This window comes from Canis lupus, chromosome X, assembly GCF_003254725.2.
Source record: "Canis lupus dingo isolate Sandy chromosome X, ASM325472v2, whole genome shotgun sequence".
Lineage (NCBI taxonomy): Eukaryota > Metazoa > Chordata > Mammalia > Carnivora > Canidae > Canis > Canis lupus.
In genome coordinates, this window is record NC_064281.1 from 52617526 (window position 1) to 52641650 (window position 24125).

Genomic DNA, 24125 nt, shown 5'->3' on the forward strand with positions numbered 1-24125 from the left:
GTCTCGGCTTCCTCATCTGTAGGGTGTGGATAATAACGCTTAACTGAGATAACAGAACAAGTACCTATTATGTGGTGATTATTATTATAAAGCATGTAAAATATTTGATTTTGGCTTGAAAATCATTTATGTATTACTGTCACACAGGTTAGCACTTTTTTTTTAAACACAGCTTAGCTCTTGAGCATGTTGAATACTTGACTCATTCTGCTAATACATTATGGGGCCACTGAGACTAAACAAGGGATAAGGGGATCTCACATTCAAACTGTTTATAGCTTTTGAAGGTTATTTGCTCCTGCTTCCGTCCTTTCTGTCCCAGGGTATACAGTCATATTTGGAATCCAGGCCAGACTAATAGACTCAGCCTCACATACTCTAACTATGAGGTTGCATTTTATTCCATCTTCTTTATTTTTTCAACATCATTTACCTCCAGAACAAGCCCTTTTCCTAAAGTTCTTTCTATGATCTCTGTTCATGGAGAAGAAACAACAAGACTGTCAACCTCATACATTACTGACAATGCTTATTTGCCTGACATCTGTTGGGTGAGAACACACTATATCATAGCTGTACACAAGCTCCAAGTCTCCAAAAAGTGGGTTAAATGCAGATTCAGATGTCTTAGGCAATTTGGCCCTTATTCTCACCAGAGACTACACAAAGGCTCAATTCAGTGACTGTTCTTTGGCAAGAGCATCCTTGAAAAAGAACTGAAAACATAATACTGTGGGCAATTCTGACAAGACCCAAAAAATATGAATCAAAGGGTACAAATACTTTCTCTGTCATGTGTCTATGGGGGATGACTAAGTCTTTATTCTGCCATCTCCAATGGACAGCCCAGCATTCTACAATGCAGTATGAAAGACCCATTATGAACAGAACTGGACTGAGTTTTATTCATCCTTCCTTGAACTTGGTGCAGGGGATTGGGGGGAAGTTGAATGGTGGTGAGAAGGGGAATAGTGGTAGGAAGGGTTCTGCTAGTCAACTGATAGCTAAAATACAGACATGGGAAAATACTCACAAAATTTGCATGTGCAGGGACTTTTGAGAGGTGAGAGGAATAGAAGGAATTAACCAAACAGGATTCTAGAGTAGGTAGACTAAAAAAACCTCTAAACCTAGTAGATAAGAAGTTAGGAGAAAGAGATAAAGAAGATCATCCTCAATCTATCCTAGCCACCAGAAATTAATACTTTATTAATTTCTTAATATAAGAAATGTGAAAATTCATAGACTCAGAGCCAAGAAACTTGAGTTCAAATCCTGGATTTCTCACTTGCATTTGCCACTATAAAATGAGCTTAATAATAACCAGCAACAAGATTTAATTAAGGTTCCAGACTAGAATTATAATGTTACCAACAGGAGTTGAGAGTTTAAAAGTAGTAAAGGAAGACAGAAGTGTTAATATCTCCATCTTACAAAACCACAGTCAAAAGATGAGGGAGTAAGAAATAGGGGTTAAGTATATTATTTAAAGTAACAGAGGTAAGCAACAGAAGAATTAAAAGGATGTTATAGTTATCAAAAATTAGAAGTGTTAGAATAGACAGGCTTTAACAGGATGTCTGGAGGCCTGTAAAGTGGAAGCCATGGCTCATTAACAGGAATGTTATAGACTTGTCTCGGCAGTACTCCAAAAACAAACTCACAGGAAGCCAGATCAAAGCAGACAGGGCCTAGACAAAGAAGGCCAGAGACACTGAAGAAGTAAGGGAGAAAAGGCCTGAAATCCTGCTCCCAAAGAAATCCTCCCCACAAATAATAAATATTCTACACCTTAGTTAATAACTGTCAATAAAAGATAAAGACCCAAACGCTAGGTGCAGTTCTTACTCAAGCTCACCAGCTCTCAGATATCAAGAGTATACTATCAACTTAATAACTTTTCCACTTGTACCACTAAACCACAGTGTCTGGTCCATTCTTGAATTCTTTCTTGTGATAAAACTAAGAGCCTCTGGCAACAACACAGAGATAGATGGGTTGGGAGGAGGCCTTAGGGTCTGGGGATCTCCCCAGTCTGCCCAGCAACAGAAGAAGAGGGAAAGAGAGAGGTGTGAGCAATGATCTACTCTATTTATAGTGAGACAAAACATAATTTCTCAAGTAGATAATGCAATAGCAATATAAGCATATTTTGAAGGTATGTATGTATGTATGTATGTATTTATTTATTTATGAGAAAGAGAGAGTACGAATGGGAAGGAGCTGAAGAAGCAGGCTTCCCACCGACCAGGGAGCCTGACCTAGAGTTCTGGGATCATGACCCCAGCTGAAGGCAGATGATTGAATAACTAAGCCACCCAGGCAGCCCAAAAGCATATATTTTTACAATATGAAAATAACCACCAAAAGAATACAAATGGTTAAAATTGTATAACTTTGAGGAGTAGGGAAAGAATGAAGACTATTGAGTTTTTAATAGATCTTATTATATTATTTTATTTTAAATTATTGTGCATGTGTGTGTGTTGTATGTAAGTTCAATTTTCACAGTGGAAAAAAATACTTTTTTCTCAAAATTTAAGGGTTGTAAAATGGGATTAGTTTGATTACATTGGAAATTACACACTAAAATTTGAAGAAAACACATCCATCTAATTAAGTATCCTAACTGTCATACTGAGATTAGAAGACATATCCTATTTAATTGGAAAAGGGAGACCAATCAAGTTTTAGCATAAAGAGGTAGTTTGCAAACTTTTTAGCCAAGAGAATCCTATTCTCAAAAAAAATATTGCCCCAAAAGTTCACTATATAAAACAGATCCAAGAGAAACTGCTGTATCAGAAGTTTGGCAAGAGCATCCTTGAAAAAGAACTGAAAACATAATACTGTGGGCAATTCTGACAAGATCCAAAAAATATGAGAAAATCTTCTGATGGAGATGATACCTGTGTATCATCTAGGGGTCTCCCCAGTAGGTAGGGAGTTAGGAGCCATACCAGCAGAGTTTCCCCTGGGGAAAAAAAAATCCTCTGATGGAGATGATACCTGTGAAATCATCTGGCCCATGATTCCATGTTTGGGAAGCCAACCATCGAGGCATTTAGAAGCTATTGTATAGCAAAAGCTAGTGCCCAAGGCATCACAGAATGGCTAATCAAATAGAGAAACTATTGTCTTTGTGAAATGTCTCAGTTATAAAATGGTGTTTTGAGATTCTGATTATTGAAAAAGCCTGTCCACTAGAATTCAATCAGCCAAGTTGAACTGACAACAGCGTTCACTGGCCTGCAAATGGACTTTGCAAACAGAGTAATTTGCACTACCCAACAAAATCCTAACCAATAGCTCGAAATCTATTACAAGAGCCACAGATGAAGAGTATCATTTGATTTATTACATATCATTTCCCTCCATGCATGCCCTATCACCTTTCCACAGATTTCACATAAAACATTATTTCAAGAGGTAGTATCATCAGCATCATTTCAAGAGGTTAATCCTCTTTGAACAATAATATGAGTTTATTCCAAATATGTCCCGTCTTAGTTCCCAGCACTCTCTATTATTTGCCTCCTCCTTTTTTTCTTAGACTTTCTATGACAAAAAGGCATCTCCCACATGCCGCAGAGCCAGAGACACAAATCTGGAGATCTAGTGACATGAAACCTCTACATATACCAGTAGTTATGTGGAAAACATTCATTGCCCCTATCTTTCTTTTCCTGCCTCACTCATTAACTTCTCTTCTTGTGATTTTTTAATCAGAGTAAGATCATCACGAACTGGACAATTTCATGGAGAGTGTTCTATTCTATTTTGCTGCCAATAACAATGATAATGGTGAGGGGGATAGGGATGAGGAGGATGATAACAACAACAGAAAATACTAACATGTATTACATGCCAGGTGCTATTCAAATAATTTTATATAAGTTAACTAATTTAATTAATTCTATATCTATATGTATATGAACTTTCTTCAAATGCTGCCTTACTGTTGATTTTTAATCCAGAGAATTCATGAAGTGGTAGAAGCTCCCTACCAAAAGTAATTACTTGGAACTAAATATGAGGCCTGAAACTAAAAACCTCCTAGAAGTCAACATAGGCAGTAACCTCTTTGACATCATCTATAGCAACATTTTTCTCCATGTGTCACCTTGGGCAAGGGAAACAAAAGCAAAGTTAAACTATTGGGACTATATCAAAATAAACTTTGCACAGCAAAGGAAACTATCAACAAAATGAAAAGGCAACCAACTGAATGGGAGAAGATATGTACAAAGGGTATATCTGATAAGGAGTTAGTATTCAAAATATATGCAGAACTTGTACAACTCAATATCAACAAACAAATATCCAATTAAAAAATGGACAGAGGACCTGAGGAGATATTTTTCCAAAGAAGACATAAAGATGGCCAATAGTCACATCAAAAGATGCTCAACATCACTTAGCATCAGGGACATACAAATAAAAACCATGATGAGATACCACTTCACACTTGTCAGATGGGTAAAATCAGCAAGACAAGAAACAACAGGTGTTGGCAAGGATGCAGAGAAAGAAAGGGGAACTCTCTTGCACTGTTGCTGGGAATGCAGGCTAGTATAGCCACTGTAAAACAGTATGGAGGTTCATCAAAAAATCAAAAATAGAAATACCATATGATCCAGGTATCTCACTGCTGGGTGTTTACCCAAAGGAAAAAGCACTAATTCAAGAAGATATATGCACCACTATGTTTACAGTAGCATTATTAATAATAACCAAGATATGAAAGCAACCCAACTGTTCTTTGCTAAATGAATGGGTAAATAAGATATGATACATGTTACTTAGCAATAAGAAAGAATGAGATCTTGCCATTTGTGACACCATGGATGGACATAGAGAGTATTATGCTAAGTGCAATAAGTCAGTCAAAGACAATATCATACAATTTCACTTATATGTGCAATCTAAAAAACAAAACAGGGACGCCTGGGTGGCTCACTGGCTGAGCATATGCCTTCAGCTCAGGGCGTGATCCCGGGGTTCTGGGATTGAGTTCTGCATCGGGCTCCCTGCAAGGAGCCTGCTTATCCCTCTGATTATGTCTCTGCCTCTCTATGTGTGTTTCTCATGAATAAATAAAATCTTTAAAAAAAAACCCAGAAAACAAAAAAACAAAACAAATAAAGAGCAAATGATCAAACAAAGAAACCAAGCAACCAACCAAAAGAGAGACTTAAATACAAAGAACAAACTATTATTGGTTGCCAGAGGGGAGCTGGTTAGGGGGATGAGTAAAATGGATAAAAGAAATCCAGGAGTATAAATTTCTAGTTTTTAAATAAATATTTCAACTGTAATTACTTTGTCTAGTTCGGTGCTACCAAATAGAAATTTAATGCAAGCCATATCTATAATTTTTACCTTTCTAGTAATCATATTAAGAAAAGGAAAAAGAAACAGGTGAAATTAGTTTTAATATATTTTATTTCATCCAGTATATACGAAACAGTACCATTTCAACATGTGATCAATATAAAATATTAATGAGATATTTTACATTTTTTCACACTATCTTCAAAATCTAGCACATATTTTACATTTATAGCACAGTAAATTCTGACTACTCAGTTTCTACTACTGAATAGGTACACATTTAATTGCCCTTAGAATCTCACACAGAATAATTATTTGTCCATTGTTTTCTCAGTTTCCATGAGAAAACTGAGGCCCAGAGAGAAGTGTTATCTCTCATAAGGAGAAATTAGCCTCATACTTACAATCAAGAGAAATGAATTAAAATCCAAGCTCTGTCACTTCCTGGTTGAGTGACTTTAGACACTACACCTCAATGAACCTTAGTGTCATCATCTGTAAAAATGGGGTAAGTTCTACTATACAAGCTTCAAATGAGAACATATATCTATATTTGTAAGGGCCTAGTAAAGCATATACCACTACCAGGTAAGTCACAGAGACAACTAGCAGCAGTGCTGGGCTTATTAGTCTGGGCCCAACCAAAAGATAAAATCCACTATATAGAATTATTAAACAACAAGCTTATTAAACTAAAAATATTAACTATAATACGTAAGGAAACTCTTTACAGTACCCTGAGGCTGAGGGAAGGCACCCAAGGAAGGGCAAATTTGGAAGGGGCTCCAAATTCATTGGAAAAGGTATAATTTAAGCAGAGAAGTTAGCGTAAATTGGTTTGGCATGGTGGCCTAGAGTCACTAGGTAAGCAGGAGGAAATTCTCCAGAGTGCAGGTGGTGAGCAATTAACAACCAGTGGAGTAGGAATACAGAGAGAATGGGAACATTTTAGGTTGCTTATAAGCCTTGCAGGATTAAGCTGCCTCAGTAGGAAACTTCTAGGGAGCAAGCAGGCTGTTTGGGGGCTAGCAGAGGAAACAGGGAGCAGCAGCTCTGTTATAAACCTTCAGTAAGCAGGTAGGATAGGTGCAGGGCCTACAGAGTGGAGCTGGGGGACAGCATGATTGGGGAGGCCTTCAGGGAAAGACGTAAATCGGGAGACCTGCAGATAAGTTATCACCAAGCCAGGCAGAGGCTTCAAAGGCACTGAGAGTCCATGTATTCTGGATGTGTGGCTGGGTCAGAGCCCCAACATATAGCTCACTCCCTCTCTATTGACCTCCACTTTGCAGTAGTTGGAAACTTTAGGAGAGACCCTTCTCTCTACAACATCCCTCTAGTACCCTTTATACTGAGAAGTTTAACAGATTCATCATTGGAAAGAAGAGATACCTAAATGAATTCTGTCCATTTTCATAGAACAAGTATTGAGAAGTGCATGAACTGAGATGTAATAATTTGAAAACACACAGGGGTAGACCAGAAGCTGTATTTTCTCATCCTTAGTTCACTGCTCTTTCCATTATCCTAAATTTTACTACTAAGATAATTCTAGATAGTTTCTTGAAAATAGCACTCACACTAAGAGTTGGTCACTCTCCTTTTAGGTGTGCAAGTTAACCCTACTTGTAAAGAAGCAGAAGAAAGGAAGACTGATAGGAATATAGAAATGTAACCTTTCTGTGTCTCAGTTTCTTCATTGAGCTAATGGGTATTACACATCCCACCTTATAAGTTTGCTGTAGGAATTAAGGAAGACAACATACATAAAATCTTCAGCACAGGCCTGGGACATAGGGAATATACAGTAGAAATTTGTTTCCTTTCCTTCAGATGACATAAGGTCAACCACTGCAGCATATTCTTACATTCCTTTTTCCTAATCTCATCCAGGAGTGAAAGTAGACTAAGTGTGATGATTTTCATCACATTTCATTCTTCATAATATTTATTCACTGTTACATAACAACTGTCATCTTACTTAACTATTTTCATAACACATTTGTGATTTTAAAGGTTCTTCTCTCCTTCAATTATATAATTTCACAATTAAGTACTTATGTTAACGAGATTGCAGATATACCAAGTGGAATCCAGAATTGCTGTGCTATCCAGATAAGTTATTTAACCTGAATGTCAGTCACTCAAATAATGCCCAAGTCAAACTGACTGATGTTATCCAGCAGCGATATCCACTAGTCTCTTCTTTCCTCTCTGAACTTGCTATCTTTAATCCAAAATTCTTGTCACAACATTCCAGATAATAACCAGATGGTATGTTCTTAGTCCTTTTTAGGTTCAGATGCTTGGTCAAGATGCTACATTTAGTTCTTGAAGACCATCTAGGTTACATGTTCATACATATTGGAATTCACAAAATAGGTATATACCTAGCTGAAAATAATAAATCTGACAATTTTTCATACCTCTTTATGAGACAATGAGAAATCAGATCCATGGGTTTTCAAGCTAGAAATAATCTGAGATTATCTGGCACAGTGCTGTCCAGTAGAAATTTCTACAATGATGGAAATGTTCTATGTCTGTGCAATCCAACACAGTAACTACTAATGACATGTGGGTACCAAGCACTTGAAATCTAACTAGTATGAATAAGGAATTGCATTGTTAATTTTATTTTATTTATACAGCTATGGGCTACCATATTGGACAGCAAATATCTACATAGTATGGCTTAATGGAAAGAATGTGGGACTTGAAGCTAAAAAAAAACCCTAAAGACTAAATCCTGACTATTGTCAATTTAACTTTGGTCAGGTTTTTTATCTTTCCCAAACCTCAGCTGCCTCATTGTAAGATGTAGGTAATATTAGAACCTCACACAATTGTTGTGATTAGAGAATGAATGTAAAGCAAGTAGCCCAGTGTTTGGCAAGCATATAATAAGTACCCTTTGAATAATGCCTATTATTATCAAGCTCATTTTCCAGATGGAGAAAGTGAAGCTCCAAAAAGAGAAGAGACTTATCCACAGTTGCATGGCTAGTTGGAAACACAGCTAGGAGCCAATTGCAGATTTTCTTACTGTTTAAAATGAATTTTCTTATATATATGAATCCTCCTCACCCCTGAAGAGTGAAGAGTGGTAGCCCAAACTACTCAACTGCTATTAAAAAATATATAGTTGAAGAAAATGTACCTTGGTGAAGCCTATTTGCTCCTTCCGAAAATTTTCCAGGGGTTTAATCAGCAAATCACTAGCATTGTGTACCTAGGAAAAAAAAAGAAAGAACACACAAAACAACTTTCAGATTAGAAAGGATCAGATTCAAGTTTCCTTGTTACTAAGGCATTACCCTGTAATATATCAACCTGCAAAATGTAAATTGATTTGCGTTGTTTTTTTCATTGTTGTTACTGTCTTTTTTTCCCATATTGGTCTCTTAAGATCAAATGTTTTGAGAGGAAATGAGAGAAGGAACATTAGGGGCATTTCTTTGTAACTTACTGGTAGTCTGATCTGAGTTTCTAATTGATAAATATCTATAGTTATGTCCAGAAACAGATACAGGGGGGCTGAAGTATATGTGGAAAAGAAAAAAAGAATGGAAAATGAATGAAAATACCAATTGTGCCAAGTGCAAACCATTTTATGAGAGGCAAATGAGTTAGCAGTAATGGCATCAGGATAAATTCCAGGATAAATTGTGTCCAGTCCTGCCAGGGTGTGTCATAAAATCAAAACATTTTCTTCAGAACTTAGAGTATATTGCAGCATCACAGAGAACACTGAATCAAGCCTTCAAATTACCTACATTTGCTCTGAAGCTGATAAAAACAGCCTGCCCAAGAATGAAAAATATTGACATTGTTATGGTTCTAGATATATAAAAACACTATTTGCAAACTTGACCCCTTGCTCAGAAATATATAAAGCTTGTGTTCATATAAACCTCTTGAAAGATTACACCTGTCCAAAGCAATAAGTGGGGTTTGTTTTCTTCAGTGGTGTGAATCAGCTGTATAGTAATGGAAGAACTAAGAGAATACGTCTAAAGGGCTAGATTTTAGGATCTGTTGCATTAATTTTGATATAAGACAGGGAAATAAAGAACTGCCTTCCTTGTCAAATGAGACATAAAGTGTCAGTAAGACAAGATAGATCTTCATAACAAAAGTAGAAAAAAGAGTAGAAAGCTAGTTTTGACAAGTCCTGTATTCTCCAGATTAAGAATCAGTTTTTAAACTACCACGGCAAGTTGGGGCATTAGTACATATTTTTTATCTGTGTCCTGCAGGCAATTTGGGTCTCCTGTTTTGTGTCCAGACGTGATCCAGAGTAAAACTAAATGACCAAACTCTTATCCAACCAAAACTATCAGAAGCCCTAGTATCCAAAATAAGGACACCAGTGATTCTCCTTGATGGAAAACAATAATTCTATTAAAAGTACTAGCCCATCTCTCTTGCCCAACAGACTCTACAGTTCTATGGACTGTGAATTATGCGATATCAACTTGGTGTACCTACCTAGAAACAAATTATGTCATTAGTGTCATAGTTCTAGTATAGAGTTATTTTTCTTCTCTCCTTTTGTGGAAATTTTAAAACATGGCCATAAATTCACTGACACTCCCGCCATTGAGAGGTGAGGTCTCTGTCCCCTCTGCCTTTAATATGAGTGGGTTTATTACTTCTTTGAACATAGAATATTATAGAAATGATACTATGTGACTTCTCAGACTATGTTATAAAAGGCCAGCAACTTCAACCTGGTTCTCTTGGAACACTCCCCCTGGGGATGCCTAAGCCACTCTATAAGAAGTTGGACTACCCTGAGACTACCAACCTAGAGAGGCTAAATATATACATTCTGGTCAAGTCCAGCTGAGCCCAGCCTTCCAGCCATTCCATAGAGGTGCCTGATAGGTGAGCAAAGCTGCTTTGGACTCTCCACATCAACTCACCTCCCAGGTGAATACTACTACCACATGAAGCAGAAGAATCATCCAGCTGACTCCTCCCCAAATTCCTGACCCATGACATAATGAGATAAAATTAAATCGTTTTAGTTTAAGCCACTATATTTTGGAGTAGGTTGTTAGGCAGCAATAGATAATTAGAAAAACTATTTCCACTTTCACAAAGGTAACACACAAAAAAAGGTTACCTGGAACACATTGAAGAGTTTGCCTTTAAATAAGTGAGCATGCCATTTCAAAGGAGAGTAGTGCGTGTCAAACCTCTATATGGAGATTCAGCTGAGCCCTTGCATACACAGGCAACCCAAGGATGGCACAGTTGCCAGCTTTTACGTTCCAAAGTGGATTTTCTTATATAATCAGGTGTGCCAGCAACTTCTCACACAGAGTCCATAAGGCCACTGCTTTTTGAATGTTTGGCCCTGTCTCTGTCTAGAAAACTAGTACATGATTCACTGAAATTAGAGGCCATGGTTTTCCCTTGATCATATTGGCAATATTGCTCCCAGTCTCCTACAACACAAATATATACTCTGAGCCATTTCTTCTCTTGGATATTCAGTGGTTATTATACTACTTTCTGCCAGAACACAGAGCTAGAGAAAAGATCTCACTGAAGCTTGACTCTTCTTTCTTCATTTTGTTTTATGCTTAAATTCCTTACAAGTCTAGCAACTACTCAAAAAAGCCCTTTTAATTAAACATGATCTTTATTCCCCCTTCTGATCACTGAATCCATTTCATAAGCTCTCTAAGAGTAAAGTTCCTACCTGCTATCTCAGTGTAGAATCCCCAGCATAATAAGTGACATTCTAAACACATTAATGAGTTTAGCTAACCAGGTTCCTACTGCATGGATCCCAATTAACACTAGATAGGGTATTTAGCGGATTAGAGATGGTACTCAATCCAGCAGTGTAGGTTTGCTCACGCATCTTTGATAGTTAACTAATTATCAAAAGAAGCCATTGAGAATATACTGCTTGAAATAGTATGGATCTCTTTAGGTCATTCTTTGCAGTCTTCAGAGACAGACCTTGCACATTGCTAATAGGGTCTGCTTCAGAGTCAGAAAGGCACCTAGGCAAGGCAAGCCTTAATCATATAGGAAGTCTGTTATCCAGACTTTTCAAGGCCAGATCTGAGGTAATACAATATCCCACAGGGTACTATCTAAGAACATCACAGTTGGAACGTTCCCCCTCAATTATTCCCTCCATAATTCCTTCCACAATTTAATTTCACTTACAAGAATGACTAGACATTTGCAATGATCATAAGCTAGATCTGTGAACTTCCTTCCTGTCCTAAAGCTTCTTTTGGCCTCCTCTTATATAAAAGATAAAAAGCTGTTTAGGACCTCCCAGATTATCTATATTGGAGTAAGAAGTCCTTTTACCACAGTTATAGGAAAAGGGAGAGGTTCAGTCAAGCTATGAATTCCTGGGATGTTTTGAAAGGCTTTCCTTGAGCCTAACCTTCACAGCATTCCTAGAGTTAAATGGGAAATGGGGAGCAAACACTCAATAATACATGATTGAAGAGTTGTGGGGACAAAAGGGTACAACATAGCGAAAGAAGAAAATGAGTCAGTCCTGTGGAAAAGAGCCAGCAAGAAGTGTGGGGAAAACAATATCTCAAAAGATGAGTCCTACTTTAATATTTCAGAGCTTTGTAATCAGGTAAATAAAAGAGATCAAGTAACAACTAGGGCTCAAGAGATACACAGCTGAGCTTTCTAGTGGTATGTGAATAAAAGGGAGTTGAATGCCTTTGAGATCAACATTGGCAGTAGTCCACAAACTCTTCAGGCAGAAGAAAACATTTAGTACAGTATAGATTAGCTTGGGGGGGGGGCATCTACCAGACTCCAGAGAAACTACCCATAATGTTCTCTCCTTAATAGCCTTAGAAGTAAGTCTCTTAAACTAAGAAAATTTCCAAGTCAAATTTCCATAAGCAGGATCTTGGGGGTAACAAAAGATAATAACACTCAGTGTCTTTTGTTGTTGTTGTTATTTATAGAACACTTTCATATTAATTATATCATTTGGAGTTCTTACAACAACCTTGGGAGGGGAGGATTATTTTCCTCATTATAAATATGAAAAAAGAGAAACAGCAAAATACCATGATTTATTTGAAATCAACAATCAGTGGCATTGCCATTATGAGAACCTAAGAATACTTCCCCTACCTCCAAGACCTGCTTCCAATCCCACTTCTCTAGGAGTCTAGATGAAATGGTAGCAATATTCTGAGAAGCCAGTACCACACTGTTGAAAAGGATGAGTAATGACAGATTAAAGAACCCTGGCTACTGAATAAATAGGCTTAACAAAACTGAACTGCTCACAGGAAGTCATCCTATCAAGAAAAGGATGGTGCACCTCTCACTGCCCTCTACAAAGTTCCAAAATTACCCTCACACTCCTAGGAAAAATAAATATTGATCAACTTAGGTGCTTCTACCTTTATGTCCAAATATGTCTGGCATGGGGCTAAGGACCTGCATTTCTAGCAATTTCCCAGGTGACACTGGTGCTGCAGGTGTAGGGACTATACAAAAAGATTATTTTTTAAGCTGCTAGAGTCTACACCAAAAAAATAAAATACTTAGGAATATATATAATGAAATATGTACAAGATTTATGTGAGGAAACTACAAAACTGATGAAAGAAATTAAACGGTTAAATAAATGGAGAGATAATCCATGTTCATAAATAAGAAGACAATATTTTTAGGATGTCAATTTATCCCAACTTGTTCTATAGATGCAATGTAATCCTGATTAAAATCTCAGCAATTTATTTTGTGGATATTGACAAATTGATTCGAAAGTTCATACCTAATATTAAGTCTTACTACAAACCTACAGTAATCAAAACAGAAAAAAGGGGTTATCTGAAATCTCTCTGTACTTTCTACTCAGTGTTTTTGTAAAACTAAAACTTCTCTAAAAAATAAGTCTATTAAGAAATATACTATAAATGTAAGGAAAAGTCTCCATACTGGTTTAAATAAAACAATTATATGTCAAATATACATAAAGTCTATATTATTACTTCTATAAGCAGAGAAAGAGATAAATGAATAATTTAAGAACACTATGGGCCATAATTTATTTCTACATGTTCAATAGCCTGGTTTAATGTCCTTTGAAACCCCTTCTTGCTGATATGAACAGGAATGTGATTTCCACACTAATTTCTCTCTACCTAATGCTCAACTCCTGGGGTAAAAGCTTGAGATAGAATAACCAGATCTATTTCCTAAATATCTTTACTGTTCTAAACAGCCATGAGACAGAAACTGAAACAACAGTATGAATACAATGAATGAGGACAGAAAAATCCCCACTATCAGGCAAGATATCAATTCAAGGCCCAGTATTAGTTACCTACCATCATCATCCTCTCATTTTCTACTTCGTTGAGCAATTCGGCAAATTCCTTGAAGGATTCAGCTAGAAGGACAGAATAAAAAATAAACCAAATTAACCACAGTACTTGATAGGGAAGTGGGCAGAGATCTGAGTGATATAAGTTAGGGACCAGTGCTCCAAACCGGACTGGAAACTAGAGGAAGGCATCAAACCTAAGGCCAAGAGGAGAATGTGTTCAGTACTGTTGAATGCTTTTGTTTGTTTGTTTTTTTGCAATTCCACTATCCAAAAGATTTTTTTTCCCTTCAGTTTTATTGAGATATAATTGACATACAACACTATGTAAGTTTAAGGACAGGAACTACTCTCTTGGCAACTTTCAAATATACCACATAGTCATGCTAATTAGTCATTATATTGTACATTACATACTCAGTTCTTATTTATCTTATGAATGTAAGTTTGTACCTTTTCATTACCTTCATTCAATAACTCCAACCACCACCTCTGGCAACGACAAAAATGATTTCTTTTACTATGAGTTTGTTTTTAAGGTTCCACATATAAATGAAATCATACATTATTTCTTTTTCTCTTTGATTTATTTCACTTAGCATAATACCATAAAGATCCATTCATGTTGTCACAAATGGCAGAATATCCATCTATTTTATGACTGAATAGTTCCAGTGTATGTGTGTATTATATATATATATACATATATACACACACACACATACAAACAAGTTGTTTCCACGTCTTGGCTATTGTAGATAATGCTGCATTGAACACAGGAATGCCAATGTCTCTTCAACATAATAATTTAATTTCCTTTGGATATATACCAAGATGTGGAATTGCTGGATCATAAGGTAATTCTATTCCAAATTTTTTGAGGGACCTCCATTCTATTATCCACAGTAGCTGCACTAATTTACATTCCTACCAACAGATTCCTATTTATCCATATCTTTGCCAACATTTACCATCTCTTGTCTTTTTGATGAAAGCCATTCTAAGTGAGGGAATATCTCACTGTGGTTTTAATTGCATTTCCCTTATGATTAGTGATATTAAGCGAGTTTCATGTACCTATTGGCTATTTTAATATCTTCTTTGGAGCAACGTCAATTCAAGTCTCTTGCCCATTTTATTTTATTTTTTTAAAGATTTTATTTATTTATTCGTAGAGATGCAGAGAGAGAGAGAGAGGCAGAGGCACAGGCAGAGGGAGAAGCAGGCTTCATTCAGGGAGTCTGACGCGGGACTCGATCCAGGGTCTCCAGGATCACGCCCTGGGCTGCAGGCGGCGCTAAACCGCTGAGCCACCCGGGCTGCCCTCTTGCCCATTTTAATTGAATTATTTGGGTTCTTTGTTTGTAGTGCTATTGAGTTGTTGTAGTTATTTGTATGTTTTGGCTATTGACCCCTTATCAGATATACAAATTGCAAATATTATCTCCTATTCCATAGGTTGCCTTTTCATTTTTTAAAGATTTAATTCGTTTGAGAGAGAGAGAGACAGAGAGAGACAGACACAGAGAGACAGAGAGAGAACAATCAGCGGGGAGGGGCAGAGGGAGAGGGAGAAGTAGATTCTCCCCAGAGCAGGGAACCCTACACAGGACTCAATCCCAGGATTCTGGGATCATAACCTGAGTCTACAGCAGACACTTAGCTGACTGAACAACCCAGGGACCCCTGCCGTTTTTTTGTTTGTTTGTTTGTTTGTTTTGTTTTGTTTTGTTTTGTTTTAGATTTTACTAATCTATTCATGAGAGACACAGAGAGAAAGAGAGGCAGCAACACAGGCAGAGGGAGAAGCAGGCTCCATGCAGGAAGCCCAACGCAGGACTCCATCCTGGGTCTCCAGGATCACACCCTGGGCTGAAAGTGGCGCTAAAATGCTGAGCCACCTGGGCTGCCCACCCCTACCTTTTTGTTGATTGTTTCTTTGGATGTGCAGAAGAATTTTAGTTTGATGCAGTCCTTCTTATTGATTTTTATGTTTCTCATATCAAAAAAATTGCCAAGGCTCTATCAAGAAGCTTTTTCTCTGAGATTTCTTCTAGAATTTTACGGTTTCAGGTCTTACATTTAAGTATAATCCATTTCAGGTTAACTTTTGTGAATAGTATAAGATTGGAATCTACTAACATTATTTTATATGTGAATATCTAGCTTTCCCAGAACCAGTTACTGAAGAGACTACCTTTTCTCTACTGTATATTCTTACCTCCTTCATGTTAGATTAATTGACCAGATAAGTTTGAGTTGATTTCTGGTCTCACTATTCTGTTCCACTGACCTATATACCTGTTTTGTGCCAGTACCATACTGTTTTGATTACTACATCTTTGTAATATTATTTGAAATCAGGGAGCATGATGCCTTTAGCTTTGTTCTTGCTTCTCAAGATTGCTTTGACAATTCAAGGTCTCTTGTGGTTTAATAAAAGTGTGAGGAATATTTGTTCTAGTGTGTGAAGATGCTGGTGGTATTTTAATAGGGATTGCATTCAAGTTGTAGATTGCCTTAGGTAGTATGGACATTTTAACATTATCATTTATGCCAATTTGAGAGACCTATGTCTTTCCATTTATTTGTGTCATCTTCAACTTCTTTCATCAATGTCTTATACTTTTCAGAGTATAATCTTTCACCACCTTGGTTAAATCAATTCCTACTTATTCTGGTTATTATGCTCTTGGAAATGAAATCATTTTCTTTCTTTTGCAGATAATTTATTTTTTTTGTGTTTTTTAAAACTTTTGGTTCTCTTCACCCATGTCACTCCTTACTACAAAATTTTCTGGTAAAGACTTTTTTTGGTATGTTTTTCTATTGGCATTCGATATGCCAACATATAGCATAAAATCCAGAGCTGATCCTGTCAAGTGCCCCCCTCAGTGTCCATCACACAGTCTCCCCAAACCCCTGCCAGCCTCTCTTTCCACCACCCCTTGTTCTTTCCCAGAGTTAGGTGTCTCTCATGTTTTGTCACCCTCACTGATATTTCTCACTCATTTTCTCTCCTTTCTCCTTTAATCCCTATCACTATATTTTATATTCCCAAAATGAATGAGATCATATAATGTTTGTCCTTCTCCGATTGACTTGCTTCACGCAGCAAAATACCCTCCAGTTCCATCCACATTGAAGCAAATAGTGGTATTTGTCATTTCTAATGGCTGAGTAATATTCCATTGTATACATAAACCACATCTTCTTTATCCATTCATCTTTCGATGGACACTGAGGCTCCTTCCACAGTTTGGCTATTGTGGCTATTGCTGCTATAAACATTGGGGTGCAGGTGTCCTGCTGTTTCACTGCATCTCTATCATTGGGGTAAATCCCCAACAGTGCAATTGCTGGATCATAGGGCAGTTCTATTTTTAACTCTATTTAACCCCCACACAGTTCTATTTTTAACTCTTTTTAACCTCCACAAGGTTTTCCAGAGTGGCTGTACCAGTTCACATTCTCACCAACATTGCAAGAGGGTTCCCCTTTCTCCACATCCTATCCAACATTTGTTGTTTCCTGTCTTGTTACTTCTCACCATTCTCACTGGTGTGAGGTGGTATATCATTGTGGTTTTGATTTGTATTTCCCTGATGGCAAGTGATGCAGAGCATTTTCTCATATGCTTGTTGGCCATCTCTATGTCCTCCATGTGAAGTTTCTGTTCATGCCTTTTGCCCATTTCATGATTGGACTGTTTGCTTCTTTGCTGTTGAGTTTAATAAGTTCTTAATAGATCTTGGAAACTAGCGCTTCATCTCATATGTCATTTACAAATATCTTCTCCCATTCAGAAGGCTGTCTTTTAGTTTCGTTGACTGTTTCTTTTGCTGTGCAGAAGCTTTTTATCTTGATTAAGTCTCAATGTTTTTGTTTCCCTTGCCTTCATACATGTATCTTGCAACAACTTGCGGTGGCCAAGTACGAAAAGGATGTTGCCTGTGTTCGCCTATATGATATTAATGGGTTCTTGTCTCACATTTAGATATTTCATCCATTTTTTAGTTTATCTTTGTTGTATGCTGTAAGAGAATGGTCTAGTTTCATTCGTCTGAACATGGCTGTCCAATTTTCCAAGCACCATTGATTAAAGAGACTGTCCTTTTTCTACTGGATACTCTTTCCTGCTTTGTCAAATAATAGTTGACCATAGAGTTGAGGACCCATTTCTGGGTTCTCTATTCTGTTCCATTGATCTATGAGTCTGTTTTTGTTCCAGTACCACACTGTCTTGATGACCACAGCTTTGTAGTACAACCTGAAATCCAGCATTGTGATGCCTCCGGCTCTGGTTTTCTTTTTCAATATTTCCCTGGCTATTTGGGGTCTTTTCTGATTCCACACAAATCTTAAGATTATTCATTCCAACTCTCTGAAGAAAGTCCATGGTATTTTGATAGGGATTGCATTAAATGTGTAAATTGCCCTGGGTAACATGGACATTTTCACACTATTAATTCTTCCAATCCATGAGCATGGAATATTTTTCCATCTCTTTGTGTCTGCCTCAATTTCTTTCAGAAGTGTTCTATAGTTTTTAGGGTATAGATACTTTACCTCTTTGGTGAGGTTTATTCATAGGTATCTTATGCTTTTGGGTGCCATTGTAAATGGGATTGACTCCTTCATTGCTCTTTCTTCAGTCTCATTGTTAGTGTAGAGAAATGCCACTGATTTCTGGGCATTGATTTTGTATCCTGCCACACTGCCAAATTGCTGTATGAGTCCTAGCAATATTGGGGTGGAGTCTTTTGGGTTTTCCCTGTATAATACAGTATCATGTCATCTGTGAAGAGGGAGAGTTTGACTTCTTTGCCCATTTGAATGCCTTTTATTTCTTTTTGTTGCCTGATTGCTGAGGCTAGGACTTCTAGTACTATGTTGAATAGCAGTGGTGAGAGAGGACATCCCTGTCATGTTCCTGATTTTAGGGGAAAGGCTCCCAGTGTTTCCCCATTGAGAATGATATTGGCTGTGGGCTTACTGTAAATGGCTTTGAAGATGCTGAGGAATGTTCCCTCTATCCCTACACTCTGAAGAGTATTGATCAGGAATGGATGTTGTATTTTGTGAAATGATTTCTCTGCATCTAATGCAAGGATCATGTGGTTCTTGTTTTTTCTCTTGTTGATATGATCTATCACATTGATTGTTTTAACAGTGTTGAACCAGCCTTGCATCCTGGGGATAAATCCCACTTGGGCATGGTGAATAATCTTCTTAATGTACTGTTGAATCCTATTGGCCAGTATCTTGTTGATAGTTTCTGCATATGTGTTCCACATGGATTTTGGTCTATAATTGTCCTTTTTGGTGGATTCTTTGGTTTTGGAATTATGGTGATGCTGGCCTCATCAAATGAGTTTGGAAGTATTCCATCGCTTTCTATGTTTTGGAACAGCTTTAGTAGAATAGGCATTGTTTCTTCTTTAAAGTTTGGTAGAATTCCTCTGGGAAGCCATTTGGTCCTGGACATCTGTGTCATGGGAGGTTTTTGATGACTCCTTCAATTTCTTCCCTGGTTATTGGCCTGTTCAGGATTTCTATTTCTTCCTGTTTTAGTTTTGGTGTTTGTGGTTTTCCAGAAATACGTCCATATCTTCTAGATTGCCTAATTTATTGGCGTATAGCTGCTCATAATGTTTTTTAAATCGTTCGTATTTCCTTGGGATTGGTTGTGATCTCTCCTTTTTCATTCATGATTTTATTAATTTGACTCTTTTTTTCTTTTGTTATTAATAAGACTGTCTAATGGATTATCTATCTTATTAATTCGTTCAAAGAACCCACTCCTGGTTTTGTTGATCTGTTCAACAGTTATTCTGATCTCTAGTTAATTGAGTTCTGCTCGAATCTTTATTATCTCTTTTCTACTTGGTGTAGGTTTTATTTGCAGTTCTTTCTCAAGTTCCTTTAGATTCAAGGTTAGCTTGTGTATTTGAGTTTTTTTCCAATTTTTTGAGGAAGGCTTGTATTGTGATGTATTTTCCTCTCAGGACTCCCTTTGCTCTATCCCAAACATTTTGAACAGTTGTATTTTCATTTTTATTAGTTTCCATGAATCTTTTTAATTCTTCTCTAATTTCCTGGTTGACCCTTTCATTTTTCAGCAGGATGGTCTTTAACCTCCGCATGTTTGAATTCCTTCCAAATGTCTTCTTGTGATTGAGTTCTAGTTTCAAAGCATTATGGTCTGAAAACATGCAGGGGACAATCCCAATATTTTGGTATCAGTTGAGATGTGATTTGTGACCCAGTATGTGGTCTATTCTGGAGAAAGTTCCATGTGCACTTGAGAAGAATGTGTATTCAGTTGGGTCTGGATGTAAAGTTCTGTAAATATCTGTGAAATCCATCTGGTCCAGTGTGTCATTTAAAGCTCTTGTTTCTTTGGACATGTTGTGCTTAGAATATCTGTCATTTGCAGAAGGTGCCATGTTGAAGTCTCCCAGTATAAGTGTATTATTATATAAGAATGTCTTAACTTTGGTTATTAATTGATTGATGTACTTGGCAGCTCCCACATTCAGGGCATAAATATTCATGATTGTTAGGTCCTCTTGTTGGATAGATCCATTAAGTATTATATAGTGTCCCTCTTCATCTCCTACTACAGTCTTTGGGTTAGCCTTTAATTTATCTGACATGAGGATGGCTACCCCTGCTTTTATTTGAGGACCATTTGAATGGGAAATGGTTTTCTAACCTTTCATTTTCAGGCAGTAGGTGTCCTTAGGTCTAAGGATCATTAAGCCCATTCACGTTCAGAGTTACTTGAAAGATATGAATTTAGTGTCATCACAATACCTATTCAGTCCCTTTTTTGTGTGCATTACTTCCTTGGACCTTCTCTCTTTCACAGAGTCTCCCTTAATATTTCTTGCAGAGCTGGTTTGGTGGTCACATGGTCTTTCAGTTTCTGCCTATCTTGGAAGCTCTTTATCTCTCCTCCTATTCTGAATGAGAGCCTTGCTGGTAAAGTATTCTTGGCTGCAGGTTCTTCTCATTTAGGACCTGAATATATCCTGCCAGCCCTTTCCGGCCTGCCAGGTCTCTGTGGAGAGGTCTGCTTTTAATCTAATATTTCTGCCCATATAAGTTAGAGATCTCTTGTCTCCCAGCTTTAAGGTTTTTCTATTTAGCTTTGGAATTTTCAAGTTTCTCTATTAAATATCGAGGTGTTGAATGGTTTTTATTGATTTTAGGGGGGGGGGCCTCTATCCTCGATCTGAATGCCTGTTTCCCTCCTCAAATTAGGGAAGTTCTCAGCCATGATTTGTTCAAATCTGCTTTCTGGTCGTCTGTCCCTCTCAACACCTGCTGGAACCCCAATTAAATGTAGTTTTTTTTCCCTCTGAGGCTGTCATTTCTTTCCCTTAAGTTTTCCTCATGGTCTTTTAATTGTTTTTCTCTTTTTTCCTCAGCTTCCTTCCTTGTCATCAACTTGTCTTCTATGTCACTCACTCTGTCTTCTACCTCATTAACCCTCATCATTAAGACCTCCAGTTTGGATTGCATGTCAGTTAATTGATTTTTAATTTAGGGTGATTAGATCTAAATTCTGCAGTCATGAAGTCTCTTGAGTCCTTTATGCTTTTTCCCAGAGTCACCAGTAGGTTTATTTTTTTAAAGATTTTATTTATTTATTCATGAAAGACAGAAAGAGAGAGAGAGAGAGGCAGAGACACAGGCAGAGGGAGAAGCAGGCTCCATGCAGGGAGCCTGATGTGGGACTCAATCCCGGGACTCCAGGATCACGCCCTGGGTGGAAGGCAGGAGCTAAACCGCTGCCACCCGGGGATCCCCCACCAGTAGCTTTAGAACTGTGCTTCTGAATTGGCTTTCTGATATCGAATTGTAATCCAACTTGTGTAACTTTGTGGCACAGAGTACTGTTTCTGATTATTTCTTTTGTGGTGAGTTCTTTCTAGTCATTTTGCTCAGTGCAGAGTGGCTAAAAATTGGTTGTACTGGAAAAGGAAGGAAAAAAAAGAAAGAAAAAGGAGGGGTATCCTCACCTTCTCTATACTGTAAATCCCTGACTTCCCCTGGAACTTTACAGCACTGTTTGGTCAAGAAGTTGCTCTTCCCCTGTCCTTCGAGCTGGTCTTCTGAGAATCTGCTGTGCTGATTCTCAGGTGTGTGCACCTGGGGGAGCTGCCCCACCCCCTTCCAGGTGCACGACTCAGTGGGAGCTGTTTATCCTGTGAGGCCCCTGTTCCCTGGTGGCTCCGGTCTGTCCCAGGTACAGGGTGACACCAGGAGGAACAATAGTGGCGGGGGCCAGCTCTCCACCTCTGGAGTCCGCTCCCGCAGGAACAACTGCAATCTCCCAGTCCACACTGGCCTGGATGCTCTGGGGCCGGGGGGTACTGATCTGCACAGCTTGGGGGTGCCGAGCTGCAGTAGTGTCCTCGCTGTCCTGTGCCCTCCCCACTTCCGCCTGTCCCGGGGGGAGCACAGGATCCTGGGCTGTGTCCCCCGGCACCCTGGGATCTGGGGCCTCTGCTGCTTGAGTCATGCTTCTGGGGCCATGGCGCTGAAAGGCAGTGCACAGCCCCCTCCGTCAGGAGCCGCAGCCTGAGCTTCTCCTCAGGCCCGCGCCAGGCGTGCACTCCAGCCCTTTGCAGAGATCGGCTGAGGTCTGTGGTGTGCTCTCCCCTGGGGCACACTTCCTCTGTTAGTGACTCTTGGAGACTGGAGGATCCACTGTCCCTCCTGTGGCCCCATTTCCGTGCTAAACGCCTTTTCGTCTGGGAAGAATCCAGTGAGGATTTTTAAAGTTCCTGCTTCTCCAGGGCTGGGCTTCCCTGTCCCAGGAGGCTTTTGCCGCTGCCCTTAGCCGGCTCCTCTCGGAGGTCACTCTCCCACTGGATTCTTTACTTTTTTTTTTTTCCCGTCTTCCTACCTTGTGAGAAGCGAACTCTTCTCACTGTAGCATTCCAGCTGTTCTCTCTTTAAATCTCAGGGTGAATTCGTAGATTTTCAGGATGATTTGAAGGTTATCTAGGTAATTTGGTGGGGACAGGTGACTTGGGGACCCTACTCCTCCGCCATCTTGCCCCGCCCCTTTTTGGTGAAGTCTTTAGGATTTTCTCCATATAAAATGGAGATAATTCTATTCCCTTCTTTGTAATTCTGATGCCTTTTATTTCTTTTTCTTACCTAATTTATCTGGCTAGGACTTCCAGTACAATGCTGAATAGCAATAGCAAGAGGGTACATTCGTTTTCTTTTTGATTTTAGAAGGAAAGCTTTGTAACTTTCACCACTGAGTATTATCTTAGCTGTGTGCTGTCACATATTGCCTTAATTATGTTGAGGTACATTCCTTCTATACTTAATTTATTGAGAGTTTTTATCATAAACAGATGTTGAATTCTGCCAAATGTGTTTCTTTATTATTTTTATTGGTGTTTAATCATAATACAAATAGTTTTTGTTTTGTTTGATTTAGCATTATGAAAGATTCATTTCATGATACCTTTTATTATTGAACTTTCCTAGCATATTTAAAATGTAAAATTTGATTCGTAAAAATTTCCAAACTTTCCAAAATACATTTTATTGAGTAAGTTACTTACATAGCCCTGACTTATGACAGAACTATAACAATGAGATGATGTCTGGCCTTTATTTAGTTTTGATGACCGAAGTCCAGCATTAAGGTCCTGTAGTGCAGTTATTTTGAAACTAATCTCTTTACCCCAACTTTTTTTTAAATAATTTTATTTCCTTCTGGCTTATATTCATTATGATAAGTGTATTCTTTAATCCCCAAGCCTTATTTCACCAATCTCTCCACACTCCTCCTCTCAAGTAACCATCAGTTTGTTCTCTATAACCAAGAGTTTGTTCCTTGGTTTGTCTCTCTCTGTCTCTTTTTTTTTCCTTTGCTTATTTGTTTTCTGTCTTAGATTCCACACATGAGTGAGATCATATGGTATTTGTCTTTCTCTGATTTATTTCACTTAGCAATATACTCTCTAGCTCTACCTATATTAATGCAATTAGCAAGATTTTTTCTTTTTATGACTGAATAATATACCATATAATATATATATTTATATGTAATGCAATTATTTCATATATAATATATCAACACACACACATGCCATATCTTATTTATCCATTCATCTATCAATGGCCACATGGCTGCTTTCATAATTTGGCTATGATAAATAATGCTGCTATAAACATAGGGGTTCATATATCCTTTTGAATTAGTGTTTTTTTTATTTTGTATTTTGGGGTATATACTCAGTAGTACGATTATCAGATTGTAGGATAGCTCTATTTTTTATTTTTTGAGGAACCTCCATATTGTTTTGTACAGTGGCTGTACCAATCTACATTCCAAACCAACAATACAAGAGGATTCTTTTTTTCTGCACACCTTCATAAACACTTACTTTTAGTGTTTTCTAATTTAGCC

General features: G+C 37.9%; 1 protein-coding gene across 5 annotated transcripts in view; it reads right to left on the bottom strand.

Moving 5' to 3' along the window:
* Positions 1-24125, bottom strand: part of OPHN1 (oligophrenin 1) — a 519936-nt gene that overhangs the window by 255735 nt on the left and 240076 nt on the right. For all 5 annotated transcript variants that reach the window (XM_025466070.3, XM_035711487.2, XM_035711488.2 and 2 more), the window contains 2 exons: positions 13683-13744; positions 8495-8566 (listed from right to left, as the gene is read on the bottom strand). In XM_025466070.3, coding sequence (XP_025321855.1) covers positions 8495-8566; positions 13683-13744 — 134 coding nt within the window. The remainder of the gene's footprint in view (positions 1-8494; positions 8567-13682; positions 13745-24125) is intronic.